The sequence below is a fragment of the Mytilus californianus genome, unplaced genomic scaffold (genome assembly GCF_021869535.1).
Source record: "Mytilus californianus isolate M0D057914Y unplaced genomic scaffold, xbMytCali1.0.p SCAF_4, whole genome shotgun sequence".
Classification (NCBI taxonomy): Eukaryota; Metazoa; Mollusca; class Bivalvia; order Mytilida; family Mytilidae; genus Mytilus; species Mytilus californianus.
In genome coordinates, this window is record NW_026262690.1 from 38,735,103 (window position 1) to 38,762,648 (window position 27,546).

At 32.8% G+C, this 27,546-nt stretch overlaps 2 protein-coding genes and 1 long non-coding RNA gene across 3 annotated transcripts; 2 read left to right on the forward strand and 1 right to left on the reverse strand.

Moving 5' to 3' along the window:
* Positions 1-233: 233 nt before the first annotated feature.
* On the reverse strand, positions 234-7,054 carry LOC127698301 (peptidyl-prolyl cis-trans isomerase NIMA-interacting 4-like). Its single transcript, XM_052201699.1, has 3 exons — positions 6,892-7,054; positions 3,414-3,533; positions 234-957 (listed from the first exon to the last, which is right to left on the reverse strand). Exons 1-3 carry the CDS (start codon positions 7,000-7,002, stop codon positions 799-801), a joined length of 390 nt encoding a protein of 129 aa, XP_052057659.1. The 5' UTR covers positions 7,003-7,054; the 3' UTR covers positions 234-798.
* On the forward strand, positions 3,540-6,009 carry LOC127698320 (uncharacterized). Its single transcript, XR_007980791.1, has 2 exons — positions 3,540-5,148; positions 5,533-6,009. It is a non-coding gene; the product is annotated as an uncharacterized LOC127698320 (long non-coding RNA).
* A 68-nt stretch (positions 7,055-7,122) lies between the features above and the next one.
* LOC127698293 (GPALPP motifs-containing protein 1-like) lies at positions 7,123-17,310 on the forward strand. Its single transcript, XM_052201689.1, has 6 exons — positions 7,123-7,240; positions 10,371-10,882; positions 13,313-13,486; positions 13,962-14,048; positions 15,582-15,641; positions 16,645-17,310. The coding sequence occupies exons 1-6, from the start codon at positions 7,204-7,206 to the stop codon at positions 16,798-16,800; spliced, it is 1,026 nt and encodes a 341-aa protein (XP_052057649.1). The 5' UTR covers positions 7,123-7,203; the 3' UTR covers positions 16,801-17,310.
* The last annotated feature ends 10,236 nt before the right edge of the window (positions 17,311-27,546 follow it).

Here is a 27,546-nt window from a genome sequence, read left to right on the forward strand (position 1 = left end):
TATTCCAATATTCAACTGATGTGTGACAAACACTGACAGATAGCAGCTAAATTGCAATCACACAACAAAGTGTGATTCCTGGAATTTCTTATAATATAATCGAAGAAGGCTTGACCCCAAAAACATATAGAACTATTGCATGAATGGTACTTTGAACTAAAATGCACTAATGTTAATTCCATTTCTCTGTTAACACATCTTTAACCAGGCCCCAATCAATCAATAACAATTCATTAAACTTTTTTTTTAATTTTTATTTTCGTTTTATAAATGCATACATAGTAAATAAGTATATAGAAAACATAGGAATCATGAACAAACAACCATACATCATACACAACAATATGACAAAAACCATACATTCTAATCACTGATTTTGCACAATAATAATCTTTCATTAGTATCCAAGATTTTTTTAAGATAACCAATAATGATAATACAACTTTAATAAGATGGAATTAATCTTTTCTACACTACTTACACAAAGATTTCTATTTTGCCTGTGTAGTATGATTGGTCATAAGTGCTTATTGTGTTAGTCTGAGGAGGAGCTGCATATCAGCTATCCATACATCAATAACAGACATAAAATAGTAAAGTTATCTTAACTTTTCATAACCAGAAAATGGTAAAACTTGCAAAGCATTCTAATAAGTGGCAGTTTTCAACATATTTTAAACCAAATTACAGATACTAATAATGTAAATATTTGAGGTACAGATTGTTTGATGAGGAGTTGCATCATTTATTGATCAATTAGTAAGTTCGTGCTGAATGTTGTCTAAATTCACCAATACATCATTTCTTGCCTTCAACCATTATTATATGGTATCCAAATTTAGTTTTGACAGGTGGGTCTGTGTAATTAGGATTTCCCAGAGAGCTTATAGGGAGAGCAAAAGCTGCATCTTGAAAGGGACCAACCATACTTCCTCTGATCATCCAACCTAAATCACCCTGCAAATAATCAGAAAAGAAACAATGAAAACATTGAAAATATCATGAACGGCTTTTTGTACAAAATATTGTGAATAATTGAATAATATAACTCCTACGCCATTTTTTCTCATTTTACCTGTCAATCAATGTAAGAGTAAAAGATCTGATTTAATCAGATTGGTCAAAGTCAGGCCAACATGATGTGTACTCAATGCTGGAGGAAGAATTCATACTGCAGGGGGTATGGCCTGGGGTAAATGGTGCAAAATCTGCATTCTGGCAATTTCCTTGGACTTAAAATGACCTCACAGAAATCTTATTTTCATAAGTAACACATCTACTTTTGAAAAAAAAATATTTGAGAAAAACAAACAGGTACTTCTGAAAAATCAAGGATCATTTCCTTTTCTTTCTTTTTTGGAAGATGTCCAAAACCGTGTCTGCTGAAATTTGTTTTTCACGGTATATGTTTAATAGACCAAGCCCAGATGAACCAAAATAAAAAAAAACATACAAGACTAACAAATGCCAGAAGTTCCTGACTTGGGACAGGCACAAAAATGCGGCGGATTAAACATGTTTTTATGAGATCTCAACCATCCCCTATACCTCTAGCCAATGTTGCCATCGAGACCGGCATACATGCAAATACGTTAAGTATATTAAAGATTCCCGGGTATAAATCCTTGTTTATCATTTAATGTTTCTTGTAAGTTGTTAGGAATGTCATCAAAATCTCTCGTCCACTTTGCTAACCATCTCCGAATTTTCCGATTGAAATTCTTCTTTTGTAACATGGGCATCATCTACATTGTACATTTTCATCAAAGATTATGTCTCCAACAGCTATAGTAAGTTGAGCAATGTTTACTTTTTAATTACTTTATTACTTTAGTTTTATTCTTACTAGATTTACCATATTTTTATTTTTGTCAAATGTACGATGTGTAGGCATATGCATTTTTGCGTACGAGTTGCTACGTGCCTGAAAGTTCAAGGTGCTTATAAAATTAAATAGACTAATTTTTTGGTGAAAGTTTGGTTTCCAATTAATATCTTTTGATATCTTTTATAATATATATCAGACATTAACCAATCTTGGAAGATAATATTCCTTGGAGTGAAAAAGACTATTGATTTTGAGGTGAATTTGTCAAAAGTTTAGATCACAGCAGCAATTAATAGACTGAAATATGGGCAAAATTTTGGTTTTTCATCATTTGACATTAATTGATAAAAGACTATACAGTCTTCATCCCAAATACCATTATAAAAAAGCAGTACAAGTACCAAACACAAATTGCTTCTTCTAGTACAAATCTATAAGATTGCTTATGCACCACGGTGCTCCTGTATTTTTGTGACTTGAAACAAGAAATTATTTTACTAATGACAAGATTGGCATAAAACTGGTGTAGAAAAATCAATGAGATATATTTGATATTGCCTTCAGTACAGTAGTAGTCTGTGGCGGATCCAGAAATTTTCATAATGAGGGGCCCACTGACTGCCCTAAGAGGGGGCCCACTCCAGTCATGCTTCAGTGATTCCTTCATATTTGCCAGTCATGACCTAAACTGAAAGCTATTTGTCCTAAATGGAAGATTGGGATTTAGGACAAATTTATTTTTTTGACAGAAGTAATTTCGGTCATCTCATTGAGATCGGGTTTCATAATCGCCATTTTGCACTTGCTTTTGTTCTGTGATCCCTTTCCTGTAATAAAACTGCCACTCCAGTATTGTTTGATAATCCTGAGGGCCCTCCTAATAACTATATTAATGCCTCAGGGAAATATTGGCTAATGATCGCTAATCACTTTTTACCTGTGTTTTTAATTCAAACCTGACATTGATCACAACCCCAGAACTAACATCATAAAGAAATTAAAATTCCATGATAAGTGTCTTCAATATTTAATTGCTTTTCAGCAAAGACAATCGTCAATTCTGATTTAAAAATTAAAACTTAATTTAATTATGTTTTCACGAGTTACATGTGTGCTTTATTTACTATGTAATATCATTATGCATGCGTGAAATTGTCTTCAGTAGATTAGACACTTAATCGTAAAATGCAAAATGATTTCATGCTAAATTAAACAAGTAACAATAACATTGCCAAATCAAAAATGAGAAAAAAACAAGTCCACATAAAACTACAAAGAAAACTAAAGATGAATAAGGATTGAAATTTGGGTGTCCAAAAAAACTATCCAACCAAGTAGACATTTTCATTTTTTTTTTTTAATTTTTGTCTAGTTTTACAATTTTTAACCACAGCTATAAAAGTATCTACTCTTGGTGCAATATGAAATAAGGCATCTGCTGGTTATTTGGAGTAAAAGCACTCACATGTCATATTATCTTCAATGAAAAAAGGAGTGACTTTCATAGTAAATCACCATGTGATACTGTGAGGAAACACCAGCACTCAACTTAATCCTGATGTGTGTAAAATATTGTTTAATTTACCCCAGATCTTGCTTTGTCTTCACTATATGTAGCTGCAACTTCATTGAACTTCATCCCTCCCTTTAACTTTTCCATAGCTTCTAAACATTTTGACTGTTTCTCACAAAGAATGTGTCTAACCTAAAACAAAACAAAAAATCTAATTTTTACCACAATAAAGCTGTGTTTTATTTTACGATGTATCATTAGCACTCCGATTACTCCAAACATATATCTAATATACATCCCCTGCTTTATTAAGTGTATGTTTTGTGATGTATTAGATGTTATGTTTTTACCATTTTCAGTTTACTCAAGAAATCACAAAAAATGCACAGACATACATTTAAATTTTCTGAGATTTCTTATTTAAATACATCCACTTTGAGTAATACAAACAGATAAGAAACAGGATTGCATCTGGGTGTTTTCACCCTTATTATCAATGATAATATCTTTTAGAATTATCTAAATTTTTGCAGATAATCTAAATTGTTAGAAGTGAAAATCTTCATAGTATAATATATTTGAGATCATATGGGACTATTATCATGATTATACAAGTTTTTTCTAATGAAAATTTAAAGATCTACATTTAACTGCAATTTGTATAGTTTTCCTTTGATCCTACTGCCTAACATTTGTTTAGAGCACAGATAGGACTTGATACTCTAAAATATTAGGCAATGAAATCACATATCAGTGCAGTAACGTTGCATGTTCATGTCCATTTGCATCAATTTATCAATAAAATGCAGTGGTCTAAGTAGTTGAACTACTGTATCACTAGCCAGTCAACACTGAGGTTGTGAGTTCGAATCCCATATGTGGCAGGTGCGCTCGACTCCAATCTTAATTTACTAGGATTGCCACTTTTCCTGCTGAAGGTCGGTGGTTCTCTCCGGGCACGACAGTTCTTCCACCAATAAAAACTGAAATAGCACAATAGTGTTGAAAGTGGTGTTAAAAACCAACCAATCAATCAATATTAAATCATGTGGTCATATACATTTTTTTTGTACATATGGAAATGAGATGTGCCAATGCTAATACAACTGCTACCAAATACCATTGACTTTTCATAAGTCGTTCCCTTTAAAAAAACCTAAACACAAACATTAACTTGTAAACTAAGCAAAAGTTTCAAAGTCAATAGACCATGACTGAAGGGGCGGGACCAAATAATCTACATGGAAATGAGATATGCCAATGTTTATACAACTGCATACCAAATATCATTGACCTACCACTAGTGGTTTACCATAAACTGATCTAATCACAAACTAATACATGTACATGAAAACTAAGCAAAATTTTCAAAGTCCATAGACCATGACTGAAGGGGCGGGGCCAAATAATCTCCATGGAAATGAGATATGCCAATGCTTATACAAGTGCATACCAAATATCATTGACCTACCACTAGTGGTTCCCCATAAACTGACCTAATCACAAACTAATGCATGAAAACAAAGCAAAGTTTCAAAGTCAAAAATTCGTAAGGGTTCCATGGAACCCAGTGTCTAGCCTACTTTTGCTGTTAATTGCAGGCTCAACAAAAATGAGGAAAAAAATCAATAAAAATATTCCTTTAGATACTATCTTTTGATTGTAAGAAGCTTCTGTCAAAGTTTGGTATAAATCCAGGATAGTTTATGAATCTAATAAATGTTTTAAAAACTTTAACTGCAGACTGTATTTAATGTTAACTGGAAGAAAAACTAAGTCCATTTATAAGTAAAATACGGATAAACAGGTACAAATTTTAACGAAATTTCCTTCTAGATACTAGCTTTTGATCATAAACAAGCTTCTGTTCAAAATTTGGTACAAATCCAGGATAGTTTAAGAAAGTTATTAAAATTTTAAAAACTTTAACCACAGAGTGAATGTATTGTTTCCTGGCAGAAAAACTAAGTCCATTTATAAGTAAAATATGGAAAAAAAGAAATTTTTTTTTTAACAAATTTACTTCTGGATACTATCTTATGATCATAAACAAGCTTCTGTCCAAGTTAGGTACAAATCCAGGATAGTTTAAGAAAGTTATTAAAATTTTAAAAACTTTAACCACAGAGTGAATGTCATGTTTCCTGGCAGAAAAACTAAGTCCATTTACAAGTAAAATATGGAAAAACAGGAATTTTTTTTTTTTAAATTTACTTCTGGATACTATCTTATGATCATAAACAAGCTTCTGTCCAAGTTTGGTAGAAATCCAGGATAGTTTAAGAAAGTTATTAAAATTTCAAAAACTTTAACCACAGAGTGATATTTGTGGACGCCGCCGACGACGACGGAATGTAGGATCGCTATGTCTCGCTTTTTCAACTAAAGTCGAAGGCTCGACAATAAACCATGACTGAGGGGGCGGGGCCAAATAATCTCCATGGTAATGAGATGTGCCAATGCTAATTCAACTGCATACCAAATATCATTGACTTACCACTAGCTAGTTAAATCACACACTAATACATCGTTGACGATGCGGCCACCACCGGAAACAGCATACCTATGTCTTGCTTTTTGACTCCGTCAAGGCGAGACAAAAATAACTGACGCCACTGCCAAATCAGTTCCACTAATGAAAAGGAGTTTAATTCAGCTGAATTTTGGCCTGCCAACTCATCCAACTATTTGAAAAGGAGTTTCATCCAGATGAATGAAAGTCTGCCAACTCACCCCACTTATAAAAAGGAGTTTAATCTCAATGTATAAAAAGCCAGCCAACTCGCCCCACTAATGCAAAGGAAAGTTGGTTCTGGTCTGAATTCAGCAGGATTAAACTCCTTTTATTATGCTTAAATAATGAGGGAGTTTGCTTGCTTTTATAACAGTGGGATACAACTTCTTTTAGTTAGTGGGCTAGTTGCAGCTTCATGTAGGTCTTACATGTAATTCAGCAGGATTTAAACCCTTTTTAATATACACCTTATCGCTATTTGGAAATCTGCGTCAGTTGACCCGAAAATCTGCACCGCTTGAACTTTTGACGTCATACAACAATCAATTTTCCATTGTGGCATCAGATATTTTCTATTGTGACGTCATAATTTTTCGGGTACCTTTGTGATGTTCAGTAATGGTGGACAAATAGCGATAAGGTGTATTACTGGGTCGAGTTGGTTCAGGACAATTTGGCAATGGGGCAAGTTGTCATGGATTCAGGTTCATGGATGTCGCATTAAAATAAATAACTTTTATATGAAACAACTGCATGTCAACTTAAAATTCTTTTGTATCTGGGACATTAATATATAATCTATTGGTCCCAGCATTGCAGCAAGGAAATTGTACTAAAACATTTAGATAACAGAGCTTGGAAGATTTCCTATCTATTTTACTATTATTTTATCAATGTTAAAATATTGTCATAGACTGGAATGTTTGAAAGAAGGATTATTGCACGGCCCCAACTTGTCTGGCAAAACAGCCGTTGGACGTCAGAGTAATCTCGGACTATACAATCCCTAGGTCCCAGGTTGTACATTGTATATACTTTGACAGCGTTTCCTCCTTTTGCTTGTTTTCCTTCATCTCCACCACCTTCTGCTCCTTTTCCTCCTTTTCCACCACCCTTCCCTCCTCCGCCACCTTTATTTTTAGGCATATTTGTTTGTTTACAGTTTCCAAAAACACGTGTGTTAAATCAAAACAGGAAGTCTATTTCACATGTAAGATGAAATATGATTGGATAAATGTTTTCAATTGACCAATCAATTATTGTGACTTAAAGAAAACTTGGTACGATTTACAAGATGGATGCAAAGTGAAACTAGACCAGAGATTATCCTATCACAATTTAAAAGAAATGTCAGGCGGTGAATATGGTCCAGCTTTACCACCAGGCAAGTACCTAAAATAAAACAATAAAGGTTAAACCAATGTTTGATGGTCTGGATTTACAGAAAAGGGAATAATAATACTATTACAACAGAAAAATGGGCCAAAATTTGGCAAAAAGATAAAGAATAGAGAAAAATGGGCACCAAAAAAATAAGAATAAAGAATACGGAGGTGCTTTAATATGAAGAATAGTGATTAATAGGCCAAAAATACAAATAAGAAAGAAAAATGAGTTGTCCAAAAAGATAATGTCTGTACTGTTGGGTAAATGCAATATGCCTAAAAGTTCTTCTCAGTACTTAAAGCATGTACAGTGATCAGACCAGTCTGCACCAAGATCTTTTACAACTACTAGTCCGAAATCCAATTTTCCAACATTTTTCTTATGCGTCTAAACAAAGTTTTGCAAAAGCTTACTATTCTGATGTGTCTAAACAAAGTTTTGCAAAAGCTTACTATTCTGATGCGTCTAAACAAAGTTTTGCAAAAGCTTACTATTCTGATGCGTCTAAACAAAGTTTTGCAAAAGCTTACTATTCTGATGCGTCTAAACAAAGTTTTGCAAAAGCTTACTATTCTGATGCGTCTAAACAAAGTTTTGCAAAAGCTTACTATTCTGATGCATCTAAACAAAGTTTTGCAAAAGCTTACTATTCTGATGTGTCTAAACAAAGTTTTGCAAAAGCTTCCTATTCTGATGCGTCTAAACAAAGTTTCGCAAAAGCTTACTATTCTGAATAATATTTTACTAGTCTGGGGCATCCGACTAGTGGCTAATGGTGCAAACTGACAGACAAAAGTAGCTTATATATAATGAATTGCAAACCCTAATGTTTTCTCTTCTCCATCTTGCACTTGACAAAGTTCAGCTCCTATGGTGTCATTAGAAGCATCTGTATCCAGTATGTATGTAACATGTGATCTAGGGTAGCTGTAATATGACTGCCTCAATCAAACTGTACTTCAATGTATCAAATACTCGTTGGTGTCGTTCTTGCCAAATAAAAGGTTCTTTAAGTCTTACAATGTCATTGAGAGGTACTGCTACACTGAAATATTTTGGTATGTGGTCCTGATGGTAATTCATCAACCTATAACATTTGTAAAAAGGACTGTATGTTTTTTTACTCTTTGGAATGGGCCAATTTCTAACAGCTTAGACATTTCCTTGATTGTCAGACTTTAAACCCTTCAACACTGACAATCTTTCCTAGGAATTTAACTTTTTGCTGAAATAAACTGCACTTTTTTGGTTTCAATTTCAAGTTGTACTTCCTGAATCTGTCCCATACATGCTTTTAAGTTTTCCAAATGATTGTCAAAACTGACGCCTAGTACACAAACATCATCGAGATAGGCATGGCACTCTTTCCCTGTCAGTTCTTGCAAGACTAGCTGTATCATGGTACAGACAAGACACCGTGATAATACGCTATGCATGCTCTATTGTTATCAGAACAAGCTGATAGACATCAACAAGAGTACTTACCTCAAAGGTTGTGACAGTAGAACTTGTGGTGGACACAACTTTTACCAACAGAGGTTCACCAGTGATGTCTACAGGAACTCATTCTTTCTAAGAACAATCATGGAATGGGATACATTACCTGCCAAGGTTGCTGAATCGGAATCCTTTGAAGATTTCAGCTCAGGGCTACAGACTACACATTAATACTGGAGTACACATTGTAAATAATTTAAACCGTAACACATCTGATTTGATTGCAAATTACTGTATATAGCCTTTGGGGACTAGATTTGTAATGTCACCATGCGTAGTCGCCGCAGAGTTTAAAAGTTCCTTTTAATGTATAATACACCTTATCACTATTTATTCCTGTCCCCATGCATAAGTTCTGAAATTTCACAGCTTTTTCATGACTTCAGAATCCAGTTGTTGATATCTGGGGCCCTGTTTAAACAATGTATTGTGCATAAACTTGTCAAAGAGACATGTTTAAACCACTGTAAACACTTCAAACAAAGCATTTTTATTACTTAAGTTTGTGTTTAAAAAAATTAGATCATAAACTATCAAAATTTTAAAATGTTCACTTTCTGAATGTTTTTTTCCCTCAGCTCATTACTGGTGACCTTTGTTTTTGCATTACTTGACCCAAACACACAGTTGTCTGAGTGACTGTTTTTTTCTGGATTGGACTAAATAGCTGTAAGGTGTATATACCTTAGTATACTCAATCTTCAATCTTGAGGCACAAATTGTCATGATGTGCAGGTTTACTCCTTCATGCTTTATGCTCAAATGATATACATGTACATAGAATAATGGCATTTTTGTTTTTGATACTGACTTTATCAGCAAGAATATCAAGCGAGCCTGTTTGTCCAAGCTGATATTCGAGCTGATGAAGTCAATATAAAAAAATAAAATGCCATTATTCTTTTTATTGGCAGTTTGTATTAACTGTATGTTTTTTTGGTTGAGAATATGAAGTGAAATGAAATAGTTAGTAAAACTACTTTTATGCGTACAAAACGTTGGGATACATGTAGTTGTTCTTTTGTATGAATGAAGTCGCATGCATTTCATTGATAAATTGACGTGGATGAACTTGATCAGGTGACGTTGCTGCACTGATACATGATGTCATTGCCTAATATTTTCGAGTATCAAGTCCTGTCCATGATCTTAAAAATATTAGGCAGTAAGATCAAAGGGAAAATGTACAAGTTTCTGATAAAATGTATTAACCTGAATATTCAAGCCATCCCTGTGATCGACCCTCCCACTAGCAAGGACCTGAACTCTTAACGATAAAAACATGTCACAAATCCAGGACTTTGATTGGTGCTCCCTGGATGAGAGAGCCAATCAGCTGGTAGCTTATTGTTATCGAGATAGGTAAATCCTAAGCTAATTCCTAATAATTAATTGCCTATTTTTTATTGACTAGGCCTTTAGCTATCTTCGATCAGCGAATTATAAAGACTGAATCATTCAAATCGGATATGTAAAGAGAAACTTATTGGGGTTGATATAACGAAAGTGATTGCAATAAAGATGAAAATAAATAGCACAATGGCATATTTTTGCGTTGCCAGGTGAGCACTTCAGACTCTTGCTTTTGGTGGTTTTCAGATATTAATTGATATTGTTGAATTTTTTTTCAGGATTACAAAAGACTGAAGACAGTGAGAGAGTAGCTGGACCTGAGCTGCCACCACATCTGAGAAGAACTTCCAAAAATGAAATTGAACCTAGCTTACCACCAACAGTGGCAGGTCCTATTGGACCTTCTTTACCGCCTCATTTGATGAAAGACCTTCATAATGTGGATGATATAATTGGACCAGCAATGCCCCCACAGATTGATAATCCTGAAAGTGACTCTTCGGATGAAGAATCAATAGGTCCAAAACTGCCTTTTCAACTAAAAAATAAAGGAAATACTTCAAATAAATCATCAGTAATTGGGCCTTGCTTGCCACCTCATTTAACAGCTAATAAATTACAAAGTACTGGTCCTCAACTCATTTTAAAGGGAAATAACTCTGATAATGAAGATGATACTGATGTGATAGGACCAATGCCATCTGAAATGTTAAGAGGAGATGCCAGTAGAAGTACAGCAGCAGAAATAGAATCAAGAGCAAGACAAATGAGGGACAGACTGGAAGGAAAGGTTAGAATTTTCTGTATTGACTTATTTTCATGGTGATTTTTACATAAATTGTAAGAAGTAATATTAAAACTTAAAGTTTGCGTAATTGGCATGAGTCAAGCCTCTTTTTAACTAATTTTGCATATAAAAATAAGAAGATGTGGTATGATTTCCAATGAGACTGCCAATTATCCAGATTATGTGGATGTGAGCGACTATCGGTCAAAACCCATACTGTATAGTCAGCTATAAAAGGCACTGACATGACAAAATTTGAAACACTTCAAACCAAACAAGAAAATGAATCTAGATGACAAAACAATTCAAGAAAAACATATAGTACAGACAGCAACCAATGGCAACCACCGAATTACAGGCTTCTGACAGTCTGTTCTAAATTTGTGTGGTTGGGAGGGTTGAACTCTCACAAGTATTCTTTAGTTTATGTGGCTTTCCCAAGCCAGGAGGAGCCTGTAGTCCAGTGGTTGTTTTTGTTTGTGGTCTGTCATAATTGTTTTTTGGAAGTTTGGAACTAGTATTCAAATTCTTTCCTAAGGCACCACCTTATACACATGGAAGTTTATCAAACTAGAACAGAAGCTTCTTTATGATCAAAAGATAAAAAAAAATTACACAGACCAAAAAAAAAATATTGCATTTGACTTTTAGATACAGTCTAAGTTAAAGTTTTTGGGACAATAACCTTGTCAGATGTCAAGGATTTTTAGGAAACTTGGACAAAAGCTTCTTCATGAGCCAAAGACAGTATCTACATTAAAATTTTGAAAAAAATATTTTTTCTTCATTTTCAGTATTTGACTGTTTTTCAGACACAATAGCTTTGTCAAATGTTCATAGAATTTTTATGAAACATGGACATAAGATTCTTCACGGTCCATAGACTATATTCAGATCAATATTTGGAAACATTTTTTTTCATTCTTAGGTATGTTAACTGATAAATGAACTTTTAATTTTTATTTGCAGGTAATATTTAGATTCAATCTTAGATTAAAGACTTTCAGACATTTTAAATAACTTAATTTTTTTTCAAACCTTAATTGAATTTGTTCAATATTTAACAGAAGCTTCATCCTGAACAAAAAATAGCATCTGATGACAAAAGATTGATTTTTTATACGCCTGTTTACGGGATGTATTATGATATACCGTTGTCCGTTGCCAACATGTCGGACATTAACTCAAAAACGAATTTAACCAATTTGCATAAAACTTTGGTGAATTGTTTATATCTATTGACGTGAGCTCCCTTTCGTTTTTTATAAATTTTAGATTTTACGTTTACGAGTTATGTGGTTTTTATTCATTAAAAAAAGGGGGATTTTCCAGTTTTCGGACAATAACTCAAGAATGCTTTCACCAACTTGCAAGAAATTTTGGTTAATTGTTTATATTTATTGACATGAGCTCCCTTTTGATTTTTATAAATTTTAGATTTTATGTTTCCAAGTTACAGGGTTTTATTCATAAAAAAAGGGGGATTTTCCAATTTTCGGACAATAACTCAAAAATGCTTTCAGCAGTTCTCATGAAACTTTGATGAATACTTGATATCGGTTGATGTAAGCTCCCTTTAGAATTTTATAAATTTTTTATTTTATATTTCCGAGTTATGGGGTTTTATTCATTAAAAAAGGGGGGATTTTCCAGTTTTCAGACAATAACTCAAAAATGCTTTCAGCAATTCTTATGAAACTTTGGTGAATTGTTTATATCTATTGATGTAAGCTCCCTTTAGAATTTTATAAATTTTATTTGCTTATAGTCTTACAACAGATTAACTAAGTATTGCACAACAGCATAGTGTATTGCACAACAGCAAGAAATCTTTAATTGAATATAAATTCAATTCATATAACCAATTTCAAGCATAGGATGATCCAGGGGGCCCTGAGGGCCCGCCCCCCCCCCCCCCCCCCCCCCCCTTTTGTGGGAAAAATGTGGTTGATTATATAGAGAATCACTGAAGCATGACTGGAGAGTGCCCCCCCTTAGGTCAGTCAGCGGGCCCCCCTTATGAAAAGTTCTGGATCATCCACTGTCAAATTCTTTGACTACATTTATTCAGAAACCTATAATATGTCAAAAATTTAATTACAATCCAAATTCAGACCTGTATCAAGCTTGAATATTGTGTCCATTTTTGCCCCAACTGTTCAGGGTTGGACCTCTGAGGGCGTATCCAGCTGCGCTCAGCGAAGCAGTTTATTCAATTTTTCGGTATTTTGCTGAAAAATGGACTTAGTTTTTGGCAGTCAATATTACACTTTGTGAGACACGTGGTGCCGTTGAACCCATTATAATTTTTTCACATCGATACTATCCAGCAAAAAATTGTAAAAATGCTAAAAAATACTTATTGGAAAAGGTTTTCTTTTTTTTATTGTTTTAAACTAAATACTGACATTTCATATGATATTGTTAATTTAGAATAATAAAGAAGAAAAAATAACTCGAGAATCCTGGATGATGGAGCTACCTTCTGCTGAGCTAAATCAGAGTTTAGGTTTACAGGCTCGCACCTTCCGAGCAAAAGCTGGCCCAGATATGTCAGATAGATCAGGATGGACTGATACTCCAGCAGACAGGGAAAAGAAAGCAAAAGTAAAAAAGATATCTGAAACATTATTTATTTGAAAGTAGTATACATATATATAATATATAAGTCTAAATTGAAAACAACGTTCAAACCTATGATATATATATGTCTCTGCCATATTTTACAACTAAAGAGTAAATTTTATGGTGGTGCTTTGTTCCAAATTAATATCATAAATGTCCTTTGATTGAAATTGTCGCTTATAGTTCATCATATTTGCCCATATTTCCAACACAGCTAAAGCATTTATTTTATTACTAAATATTAACTATTGAAATTTTACGAAATTGATTTTATAATATTCTTCTATCACAAGCTTTATTAATAGTGATGTACAAATGTATATAGTAAAATACTTTGCAGTGACATTACTTAAAGTAAGCATCATTTAACATTTATAACTCATTGATTTTTTTCTCACTTCCTACAAAGTCAGTGGAAACATTTTATGATAATTAATAACTACATGTACATTTCCAGGAAGAAGCAAGCAGAAAACGTCCACATGATGATGTTAGACAGTCAGAAAGTGATAAACAGAGGTCTAAAGAAATAAAAAAATATAATGTAAGCTGTATAAACAAACCCCCATCTCTCTTGATAACAGCAGGTTAGAAGAAAAAAAGTTCTGGTATATTTGACAATCCTTTCATTCATTGATGTGACTGATTCAGAGATGTTTAAAATTTTACTACAGGTACATTTATTTTATGAGGTCCTACATAAACCATGGATTTTGAAGTGATCATCTACACATGAATATACTTTTAAATATATGCATGAAAGAACAATTTTTTATATATCATAGAGACTTTAATTTCCATATATGAAAATTGCATTACCAGGCATAATAATATTAAATACTGAAAAAACAAACATTTTGGAAAATTGGTTTTCGGTTGGTAGCTTGACTTTCCCTTTCTTGATTGAATTAAAACTTATACAGATGGAAGATATATGTACATAAATATATCAGAGATGTGCGTATAATACTGATTCAGTATCGTGAAATTAAACAATGTATGATCAAAATTACAAGCTGTTGAACTGATATGAATTGTCCCAAATCTCTTTGCAGTTTGTAAATACAACTTTTCATACTGTAACTTGCAACCTAGAACTTTTTGTATTGCTTGTTATCTGTACACATACCAAAGGTAGGCGTATTAGAGAAAAACACACATTTTATTTTTAACTCAAGTAATTGGGGCCAATTATTTGATTCACTATGATATTCAAATATTATAATTGTTTATGATATTTTAAAAGTTCTTTTTAATTTTAGATTTATGATAATTATTTATTATGTGTAAATCATATTTCTGTAGTTATTAGCTGATTTATACATTTCTGAAGAGTTGATTAATTTTTTTCAAGTTCACTTGATCTCAGTGCTTAATTGTTCGAAACTAATAATGACATCAAAGTTTCTTAATTTTATCTGATTTCACTTTTGAATTCACTAAAAAAAGTTGACCATGATGAAAGAAATACAATTTTTTGGAAGACGTTTGCCGTCCCATTGTCTTAAAACCATTAGAGCTCAGGCAATACGATAATTTCTTTTGCTAGTCTATATTTATCATATGTCATTAATATTATTTATATATCTTAAATAGTTTTATTATATCAAAATTGTTGATTATTTTTAAAATAATTTGCATATAATGATTTTATTATTATGATCATACAATGATGATTATAATATTCTTTTTTTATTTAATAAAGAATATTTATTGCATATTAAAAATACTATATTACTATTCTCATATGACTCTCTTTAAACACTTAGAGTCTGCACTGGTGGTAAAATACGAATATATTGTATAATTGGGCTGTTCCAATCATACCCCCATGTCTTAGGCTTTAATGAATGAGTTACACCAGTTGATCTGAGTCAAAGCGGTGTTAATGTCATCATTAAACGTAGCTATTGCTTGACGTAAAAGATTTGGCATAAAGGGCCAACCAGTGGTAAAATCAGTATAAATTTAAGCTCCCAGGAATTATTTCTTAATACTGGTAATGTGTCAAATCCTGAATTATGACATGGATTGATGATACAACATAAGAATGTACAAATATTATTTTAATTTACAGAAGTCAAATAGGCCAGAGTCATTGTTAGAAATGCATCAAAAAGAACTAAAGAAGAACAAGGTATACTTGACTTTTAATGTAAGACCAGTTTTATAAAACCTGTCCTTTATTACCAATAGCTGATTACTGTTTACAGCTCTTTTCTTAATGCTAGCAAGACAAAGGTTTGTTTGACTTGCTTGATTTGTTTGTAAAAATGTTTGCTCAAGTATTGTAATTAAGATTGACATTTGCAAACAATATAAGTAGGTGGAGTTAAACCTGTGTATAGGTAAATTTGACTATTTGATAATGTCCAATCAAATTTAAATATAATGTATACAAGTTTAAATCCACCTTTTTATGTTGTTTTCAGATGTCAATCTTAATTACAATGCTTGAGCAAACATTGATACAAACAAAGCAAGCAAGCCAAACAAACCTTTGTCTTGCTAGCATTATGAAAAGAGCTGTAATGATGCCCAAGAGTCTAGCTACATTTTGCCACTATTTAGTTTTTATATCTGATGATTATTACATTTTGAGGTTCAATTTTAAATATCACATTAACTTCAGATTCTTTAAAAATGTATACCATTTATACCATATAATGAAAAAAGCAATATTATCAGTTTAATGTTTACCCAAACATTAAATTATGGTATGTGAGTCCAGTTTAAAGAAAAAAATTGTTATCTATTGAATATTAATGTAAAATGAAGAAGAATGAAAATATTGGATGATAGCTTGAAGATTAGAGATAATTTTTACTATATATAAATAAGGTCATGTGGTATGATTGTTAATGAGACAACTATCCTCCAAAAACCAAAGGACTCAATGTAAACAACTGAATGCAAACAACTGCAGGTCACCATATGGACCTTGACTATGAGCATAACTTATACCATATAGTAAGTTATATAAGACCCAAGGATGGTAACATGTGAAACAAACCAAAAGGGAAAACTAATGGCCTGGTTTAAACTAATAACATTAAACAAGCAGAGGGCAACTACATGTATTAAAGTTATCTGTAAGTTTCAAGTTCCTTTTCTATAACATTTATCTTATTTCTTTCTAGAAAAAGACTGAGGACAAACCAGCAGAAAGAAGACCATTTGACAGGGAATTGGATCTACAAGTGAATAAATTTGATGATGCACAGAGAAAAGCTATAATTAAAAAATCACAGAAATTAGACAGTAGATTTTCTCAAGGTGGCTCACAATTTTTATAAAAACTTTCACAGAAAAAAACTTTCATTGTATAAGGACATTGAATACATATTAAATTATTTATAAATATGATTGATATATTTATAGCTTTTTTGTACAGTGCATATCCCCATGTAATACCTTGTGTGATAGTTCATCCTCTAATGTTAAGTTTGGGACATTGGTTGATTTTGTTCATAATAGGCATGTCTTTATATTCAAATGATCAAACCAAGGCAGAAATATTTTGAAAAGCCCTCTCCCCACACATTAGTGGGTTTGTTTGAACTAATCTTGAAATTGAGCCTTATGATGTTTCTATTCAGAATTGCATCTTTTTATGGGATGTAATAATTTTATATGGAAAAAGTAAATGATGGTACCAGTTGAATTATAGACACTTGTAAAAAAATTCAATAAATATTTGAGAAATTATGTTATCCTTGGCATTTGGACTTTCATTGGAACATATTTTGTAGTTTTGATCATGTCGTCATAATTATGTAGTATAAAATAAAATAATTCAACATTAATATGCTTTTAAATATTTGGTTTTATGTGTGTAACCCTCAAAATAATAAGACGCACAAAGTTGATTAACATAAATAAAGTATTGTTGAAAATATATTTGCTTGATTTAGTCAAATTGTTCTGTTAAGTTAAAAGAGCATTAATATACACAGGAAGATGGGGTATGATTGCCAATAGAGACAACTCTCCACCAGAAGCAAGCTATAAAAGGCCCTGGCATGACAAAGGTACATCAATTCAAATAAGAAAAGTAACAGCCTGATTTATGTACAAAACGAAAAACAAAATTGATATATAGCAACAAAAGGACAACCACTGAATTACAGGCTCCTGACTTTGGACAGGCACATACAGAATGTGACCGGATTAAATATATTTGCGAGTGCCCAAACCCTCCCCTGACCTGAGACATTAGTGTAACAGCACAACATTAGAACAAACTATAAAAATCATTAGAAAAGAGCAAACTCATCAGATCGATACAAAGCACAAAAAAACAACCAACAAAAACAATAAAAGACACAAAATTCAGATCTGAGAGTACTGGCAGTTTCTGAAAGCTAATTCAAAGCTAATAACCACTAATAAAAAAGCAAGGAATTATTTAAATTCGGAATGATTTTGAATTCTGGAAAATTGATAAGAAATATATGATGAAAACTAACACTATTTAGGAGAGTTCGCCATGCATGCATGGCTAAGGGGGGTTAGTTAGTTCATACTGAAATATCAGTGAAATTAATCTCTGCCATGCCCACATGGCTAACCCTCTTCTATTAGGTTAGTTTTCATCATCAATTTCTTATCAATTTTCCAGAATTCAAAATTATTCCAAATTCAAATAATTCCTTGTTATAGAAGACTAAAATATCAATCAATCCACATCCAATGGATTTAGTGTAAAGACATCATAAACAGTCAGAGAAAAAAAAATACAAAATAAATGTATTGACAGAATGTAGGACTGTGTATATTCATTGCTGTATAGCAATACCTATTAAGGTATGTTTTAATTTATTGATAACAAAATCAATATTTATAATTATATAAACTGTTAACACAGAGATATGTCTCGCCATTTTGCTATTTTGATAATGCTAATGTTGGAATTGAAATAGCAATACTTTAACATGTAAGTTATGCAAATATTTAAAGTCAATGAACCATAGCTGAAGTAACATGTGCCAATGCTAAGACAACTGCATACCAAATACCATTGACTTATCATAAATCGTTCACTTTAAACAAACCTAAACACAAACATTAACTTGCAATCTATGTAAAAGTTTCAAAGTCAATGAACCATGATGAGGGGGTGAGGCTATAGAATCTCCATGGAATAAGACTTGCAAATGCCAATACATTTGCATACTAAATATCATTTACTTAACATTAGTGGTTCATCTTAAACTGACCTAATCACAAACTAATACATGTAAACTAAGCAAAAGTTTCAAAGTCAATAGATCAGGACTGAGGGGGCAGGGCCAAATAATCTCCATGGAAATGAGATGTGCCAATGCTAAGTCAACTGCATACTAAATATCATTGACCTACCACTAGTGGTTCACCATAAACTAGACCTAATCACAAGCAAATACATTGTTGACGACTTTGGAAACAACATACCTATAACCTCGCTTTTTGACTGTCAAGTCGAGACAAAAAAACAATATTCAAAGTTTTAATTACCATGTTAAAATGGTAACCTTTAAGAATAAGCTTATTTAAAGAACATAAAAAGTTTATATGGATCGTATCTAAATTAACGGGCTCAATAATCAAAATCACCGTAAAATCAGTATGTGAAATCCTGTATGTAAGTTTCTTACACAGGTACAGCAAAAATTCCTATCCTGGTTTTAATCAGACTGATAGTAAACGAGCTGTGTTATATAAACACTGTATAATGTTGCCAAAGGAACATCTTTGTCTAAAATGTGAAAATTTACAATAGGGAACGAAAATCCTCCCTTTTGTTGTAAAGTTTCCCGTGTGAAACTTAAATATCTTAATCTAGGAAAGAACAGTTATTGTTGTTTATATTTGATTGATTTAAAGTAACATCCTTCGGGTAAATTACGGCAGTAAATTTAGAGAATGCTTGATTATTTACAAAAAAAAATCATTAAGATAATGGTAAGTGTTGGTGAATTTATCAATTTAGTGGAACTTAGAGGGATCTGTATTGTGTTGGGACATAAACTGTAATTTATAACAATACAGGAACAAGTCTGATATTAAAGGGGTGCAATTGATGCCCATAGGGATACCTACAGCCTATCTATTAACTTTATTGCCGAGACGTTCACATATGTTGTCATTGAGAAAATTTACAGCTAAGCTTAAGTGATCTCATCACACTTCCAGTAAGTATATCTAATATATCCATCTTTTTCATAACAGAAAAAGGCTTTATATGAGTTATTAAAGTTATTGTGAAACTACCTACTCTAGGGGCGACATGAAGACATGAAATAGATGATGATACTAAAAAATTCGAAAGATCTGTTAGATTACATTCAATCTAAATCTCTTCCCTCTTGCAAAAGTATTAAAACTTTTGACTTTTCTACACTTTACACAAGTATTCACACTTCCAAACTAAAAAACAGATTGAAAGAATTGGTCCTGTTTTGTTTCATAAAAAAGTAATGGCCAACGTAATAACAAGTATCTTGTCTTAGGGAAGGATAAATCGTACTTTGTAAAAATCACTCTGATTCAAACAAAAAATGCTCTAAAGCTGCTTGATTTCTTGATCGACAACATATTTGTTACGTTTGGAACAACAACAGTTGGCAATCCATGAGAACCAATTGTGCTCCTCTTCTTGCAGACTTGTTCCTTTATTCATATGAGGGTGACTTCATACAAGAGATTCTTAGGAAGAATGAAAAGAAATTGGCATTATCTTTTAACTTCACGTTCCACTATAGAGATGATGTCCACTCACTAAATAATTCAAATTTGGTAAATATGTTGAACGCATCTATCCCATCGAACTTGAAATAAAGGATGCAACAAATAAAATTAAGTCTGCCTCTTATCTTGACTTACATAAAGAAATTGACAATGAGGTTCGGTTGAGAACAAAACTTTACGCCAAAAGAGATGATTTCAGCTTCCCAATTGTGAACTTTCCATTTCTATGTAGCAACATTCCAGCAGCACCTGCATATGAAGTATATATCTCCCGTTTAATACGATATTCCAAAGCATGCATTTTCTATCATGGTTTCCTTGATAGATGATTGCTGCTAACAATAAAGCTGTTGAACAAAGAGTTCCAAGTGGTGAAGTTGAAATCATCCCTTCGAACATTTTACGGAATTCATCACAAATTGGTTGGCCGTTATGGAATATCTTTAACAGATGACGACGGATATGTTCCAATTGTTGTAACCAATATCCCGTCCTCTTTTCCTCGCCTCGAATGTGACCTACTGAATTAGACGTATCACTGAGTTTGTACTTACATAAACAACACGACGGGTTCCACATGTGGAGCAGGATCTGCTTACACTTCCGGAGCACCTAATATCACCCCCGCATTTCGTTTTTTTTGCCATGGCATTGTAACTTTGTTTTCAATTTATGAGTTTGAATATCCCTTTGGTATATTTCGCCTCTCTTTTGCAGCAAATACATTTGCAAGCAGATTTTTAAAACGACCATTTTATTGAATAGAAAAACTTTTGTTTGATAAAATTGTTTAGAAGTGTAGTATAGAGAGTCGAAAAATCAAAACTGTCAATCGAAAAACCGCCAAAAGGACGTAGTGTATCTTAAACATTAACAGAATTGTCTGTACTTAATTTCATTTGCTTTATTACACAAGTTAATGATATCTTTAATGGAATAGGAAAACTTTTGTTTGATAAAATTGTGTGGAAGTGTAGTACAGAGAGTCGAAAAATCAAAACTGTCAATCGAAAGACGATCAAAAGGACGTAATTTATATAAAACATCCACAGAATTGTTAGACTTTATATTTTCATTTGCTTTATTACACTAGTTAATGGTATCTTCCTTTGAAAGTAGTTGAGGAAAGAATTAACAGCATCGAAAATTAGTCGTATAACACTTACTAGAGGTCGAGATGAAACGATATTTAACCGCGTTTTTGTGTGCGTGTAGATTTGGTACCCAATACACAGTAGGACAGTAGGAACATTCAAATGATTAGAGGAGGCCATAAGTTGCGGTGTAATGATATAATTCTTTACGATTTTACTCTCTGTTGAGAACACGGACCTGAATGTAGAAGAATTTATAATTTCATTCATAATTAAAGAACTTCTGTTCATGGGAAGACAATATAATATATTTCTGAAGATTTGGGTAAATTAAAACACATTAAAAGAAAATCTATGTACATCTAAATTGATAATTTCATTCATAACCACTTCATTTTGGGGCCTTTTATAGCTTACTATGCGGTATGGGTTTTCCTCATTGTTGAAGGCCGTACGGTGATCTATAGTTGATAACTTCTATGTCATTTAGAATTTAGTCTCTGGTGGAGAGTTGTCTCATTTGCAATCATACCACATCTTCTTATTTTTTTATTCTGTGTAGTATGTACATCATACCACCGACTAATTGTTGGCTGATTTATCAGTTATTTTATTTTAAAGTCATATCCGATATGATCCTTCAAATTTAACTAAAAAGATAAAATGTTTTTGATATACTTGAATATCTCTAATTTATACTATAGAATATATGTACATAGATTTTCTATTGAAATAGAATGTTTTAATTTATCCAAATCTTCAGAAATGTATTATATTGCCTTCCCATACCGTCTAATTTGCAGCTTTTCCGTAAGAAGTGACCTTAACCATGACACTATTCGACAATCGCACAGCGCAGATAGAAAGGGAAAAACCGGGATGGACGAAAATCAATTTACAGCAAGTTCGTTAATTGTTTTTTTTTTTTTTTTTTTTTTTTTTTTTTTTGCAGTTTTAGTTAAGCATTCATTTTGGTGAACCAGATTCCAAGATCTTGTGTATTTTCGTGGCTGTATTTATTCAACTTTTAGCTATAATAAATCAATTATATTTGTCACATATACAACGATTTAGCGTTATGGTACAGACATGAGAAAGAGCCTTTGGCATTCAGTTTTATCTTTAAAGAGCTTGTTCCGAAATGTGTTTTGAAATACTTCATGTTACAATTATAGATATAACGGCCATTATTTCTATGCTTCAATTGTCAGGCTCATGTTTAATTGTATTTCTATGGTAATTTGAAGGAGTTCGGTATCTCGGTATTGATTATCCTAGTACATCGTATGTCTTACTTGTTCAAGCACGACAGCAGTTATATATATATATATATATATATATATACAAGTCTAAATTGAAAACAACGTTCAAACCTATGATTGCGTTGGATAAAAACCGCAATTTTTATACGTGTGCATGCAAAACAAATTTCTTGGAAGAGGGGTCTAAATACAGCACAAACAACATTTTCCAAAAGACCAAATGAGTGAAAAAGTATATTTTAACAAAACGCATTTGACTAGCAGGTCGAACAACTGATGTTCTTAAACCCTGCTGACTGCCATTGGCGATTGCCAAATAAACGGATCACAAGATGTAACAAAACAGATCTTATTATTAAATTATTACCAAACAGAAAACAATAAACTTGCGGAAAAGATGGTATACCGCAAACATGAGGTGCAAAAATTTGTACACCATATCCGGATTTCGACAATTAATGTCTCTTCAGTGATGTTAGGAATCGAAACGGTATTTGGAAGGCCATATAATTTACCTCAATTTAGGATAGACTCTTGAATTTTGAAAGAGTCAAGATAGGATGAACGGATCATATAAACCCGAAGGCAAATATAATACAAGCCCAAACGAAAAAATATAAACAAGTCTAAATTGAAAACAACGTTCAAACCTATGATTGCGTTGGATAAAAACCGCAATTTTTATACGTGTGCATGCATAACAAATTTCTTGGTAGAGGGATCTAAATACAGCACAAACAACATTTTCCAAAAGACCAAATGAGTGAAAAAGTATATTTTAACAAAACGCATTTGACTAGCAGGTCGAACAACTGATGTTCTTAAACCCTGCTGACTGCCATTGGCGATTGCAAAATAAACGGATCACAAGATGTAACAAAACAGATCTTATTATTAAATTATTACCAAACAGAAAACAATAAACTTGCGGAAAAGATGGTCAAACATGAGGTGCAAAAATTTGTACACCATATCCGGATTTCGACAATTAATGTCTCTTCAGTGATGTTAGGAATCGAAACGGTATTTGGAAGGTATATATATATCTTTATTCCCATCACCAAATACATAGGTACAGAGAAGACATGTAATATAATACATTAAATACATAAACATATATATATACAATATATACAACAAAAACAAAAAGAATTTATTCAGGAAGACACACTCGCTTGTTTATAATTCGTATAAACTTACATAAATTTATGAGATCTGTACTATTTGTAGACGACATTATTTCAGTAAATAGTATAATATTTGGCCTTCTATTAAAATTTTGATTTATAAATTAAGTTAAGAAAGTGTATGCACAAAAATTTCAAGTGAGGTGCCAACACATTAGCTGCAGTTCCGTAGCTCTTTGGTCCTGTGATAATTTCTGAGATCACATTACCACAGTATAGTCCACGAACTATGAGGGGACGACTATTTGATATTCTAGGGGAGGCCAGGAGGATTTCTTTGCGAATTGGCTATTCAATTTCATCTGTTGCTACGCATGTTATTATTTGTAAATCACAATTGATTTATTTATTAATTTTGCTGTTAACAGGTTTCCAACTAGTTTCAAGATAAAATTCAAAAACCCTAATAGCTTATAAAAACGATCATCACAAAAAAAAATTGCCTGAATTTTTAGTAATGATCTCGGAATTCTAATCATTTTTGCTTTTGAACCAAAATTTTATCTAATTACTGCAGTTTCATAGATTTGACACAACTGTGTAATTTGTTTACAAAACTGAAACACTGTCAATACATGGTACAACATCGAACATAAATATTGATTCGTTTTATGAGTAAATAGAAACAATCCAAACACTTAAGGCCAAACACACGGACACCGATAAAATGTTTTTCAAATTTCTATTGGCATGACTTCTCAACATTGCCCAGATACTGAAACCATCAATGTATTCCTTGTATGTGTTAATACCCTTACATGCGATTTTTTAAAACCTTATTAATCATTTTGCATATCATTTTGAAAATTAGTGATAGTTTTTTTGGCTGTTAAGGAGGGGGTGACAATAAAGTCCTACCTGTTTTGCCCCTGTCTGATTTTCTGTATAAGTTTCAAGACATACGTTAGAATATTTTTTTTATAGAAATGACATTTATGTTTAATGGATTGTTAATGGACACCATAATGATTAATTGTATAAATTCTTAGCTAATCAGTGGTTTCGAAGAGCATATCTTTTTGCAAGTTAACAGACGACAAACTTCAAGTTATAGTAAAATCTTATAATAGCATACGGTCAGACGAACTAAAAAGACATCTAGAGGTCAGCAAGAGTCTATGGTCGTCTATAGCATACGCTGTGTCTAGACAAGATGAAAATGAATTAACACTGAAAGACTTGCAACGAGCTGCAATCATCACCAAATTTGTATCTACATCAAATATCTGAGACGACAAAAATAAGACCAAGGGAAACATTGATTAGGATCCTATTGGAACTGGAAAATAGATGTGTGACAGGGTCAACATTTGTTTACAAAACTGAAATACTGTCAATACACAACACAACACTGAACATGAATATTGATTCGTTTTATTAAATATAGGAACAACTCAAACACTTAAGGTCAAACAGGACAACGTTTAAAGTTATTCAATTTTCTATTGGCATGACTTCTCAGTTAAAGTCGTTCATTATGTTCTTCTTGGTCATTTTTTTTTCACATCGAATCCAAGCCAACAACAAAATATGAGAAATTATTGGCCAGCTTGTGTATCGAACGTCACTGATGTGAATTAGTACTGCAACTGACCTCGAAAAAGGCGCTTAGTTAACGAGTTTAATGTTCCGGAATAACACACGGCTGCAAATTGTTTTAAATGATAGAATAATATCTATATTTTAATTTCCGTCTGGTCGTAAAAAGTTTCTTTGGTCACATTTTTGTATTTTAGCCCTTAAATGGGGTAACCATCAATGTACGGTTTTGGGTGGTCACCTTAAAATCCAAAAACAAATTTATTTTGTTAAATTTCCGGCTCTTTTCGTAAATAGTTTCGATGCACATATCATCAAGGATCATCGGAATGATGAAGACATAAATATAATACCATCCCCGAGTAAAACTCTTAAACTTAAAGTTGGCAGTTTTTAGATGGAAATTTAACGCATTCTTCTCTGAAAACGAGAAAACTTATGATTCAAAAACAGTATTTGACATTTGAGAGGAAAAAGTACATTATTGCGATACTGCATGCAAATTTCATTGGGCAAATTCCCAAACAATTTTGTCAAAAACTCAAAAATAAAATCATAATTTATACATTTTTTTATTACGGAAATTTAATATCCGTCAATCAGCTCCATCATTTACTTTTTCCTTCACAATGAATTTGGTAGTTTCGATGAGATTATGTTCATTTTCTTGGATAAGTTAATTAATTATGAGTTTTTTTAAGAGTGATTTGATTAAATATAGTAGTTCTTTCGTGTGTTTTCTGTAAATAAGTTATATTTTTGTTGATAAAATTTTGACTTTTTATAAAAGTTAACCAAATCCTTCGGATAAGATGTTTTTTCCGGATATTGACTAGTTGTGGAAGTCCTGTAAAGTTTACTCCTACTAGTCCCAAAAGGAGAAGGCTTGACAATGTGTGGAAAAATATATTGTATGTCAATGTTCAACCTCAGAGCAATTATTATGCATGCAAGCTGTCGGGGAAAAAAGTACTTTTGATGTTTTGCAGAGATTTGGTGTGTGACAAGGTGATGCTACAACTAACTTCTCTTGATATTCTGCTTTTCTTGGACGAACGAGTTGTGAATCATCAGTGATGTTATAAGACTTACACCAGAAGGCAAAATTGTAGCGTCTTCAAATTAGAAACAACAGAAAGCCAAATATGTGATCAATCTGATCCACATGTATCCTCACAACCTGACACTTTCATACGATCTTGCGCTCAGTTTCCTCCATTCCCCCTTGTAGTTTGGATATGAAAACATGTTTTTTGTGTAAAACCAAAACCTTTGAAAAGGATAGAAAACTTCACAAAATTGAGTCGCCTGAACGTGTTGACAGTCTTTTGAGGTGTGCTAATGAGAGTAATCATTTATCCATGGTAAAGAATGGGAGTACAGATTTATTTTCAAAAGCAGTCTACCTGTCAGCATGCATTACCAAGTACTTATTGAAGTCAACACCTGTGAAATCAGGTAAAACAGTAACTGAAGAATTAGAAAATGAATTTGCTTTCAATTCATTGATAACGATTGTTAATGATGATATTTTCTTCCATAAATAGGCCTTTCTCATGTAGCACATCCTCGGCATATACCGATCACTTTTACCCAAGAATGTCTCTGATGATTACCCATCTGCCAAACTCCAGACCAAACTAACTAGTTGTTATGACACCTTACAATTCAGACACAGCAGGGACAAGGGATGTCAAATATAGAGTTCAGCTCTGAGCTCACTATAGGGGATACCATATCTGCTGCAGGAAAATTGAAGTCTATGTTAAGACTTTCAGAATTACACCCAGGTGTGTCTGAAGATATCAAGGATACAATAAAAGAAGAATTGCTTCACTCTGCCGCAAGCGCTCTTAGAAGCTCTGTCTTCGTCGGGTGCTTTTATGGAAAAGATGCCCGCATCGCTTTTTTGAAAAATCACACAAAGGCGCTTCTGAACCGTGTGTTGTCTCTAAAGATAAAAAAGAATCGTAAATGTATATGGCTATTACAAAATCAATCGTTTCTGTAGCAAATTCAACATTTCGCCCATTGCATTTGGGATTGGCCGTGCAGTTATATCATGACTATGGGAATATGGGTCACGAACATTGATAGAAACTTTGTACTCACATGGCTTTTGTGTTTCCTATGCAGCGGCAAGACTATACCCGACAAGCATTGCCATGCACGAGTTTGACCGAATCAAGACGGTATTTACTCTCCAGATGGCATTGTTTTAAAACACCAAG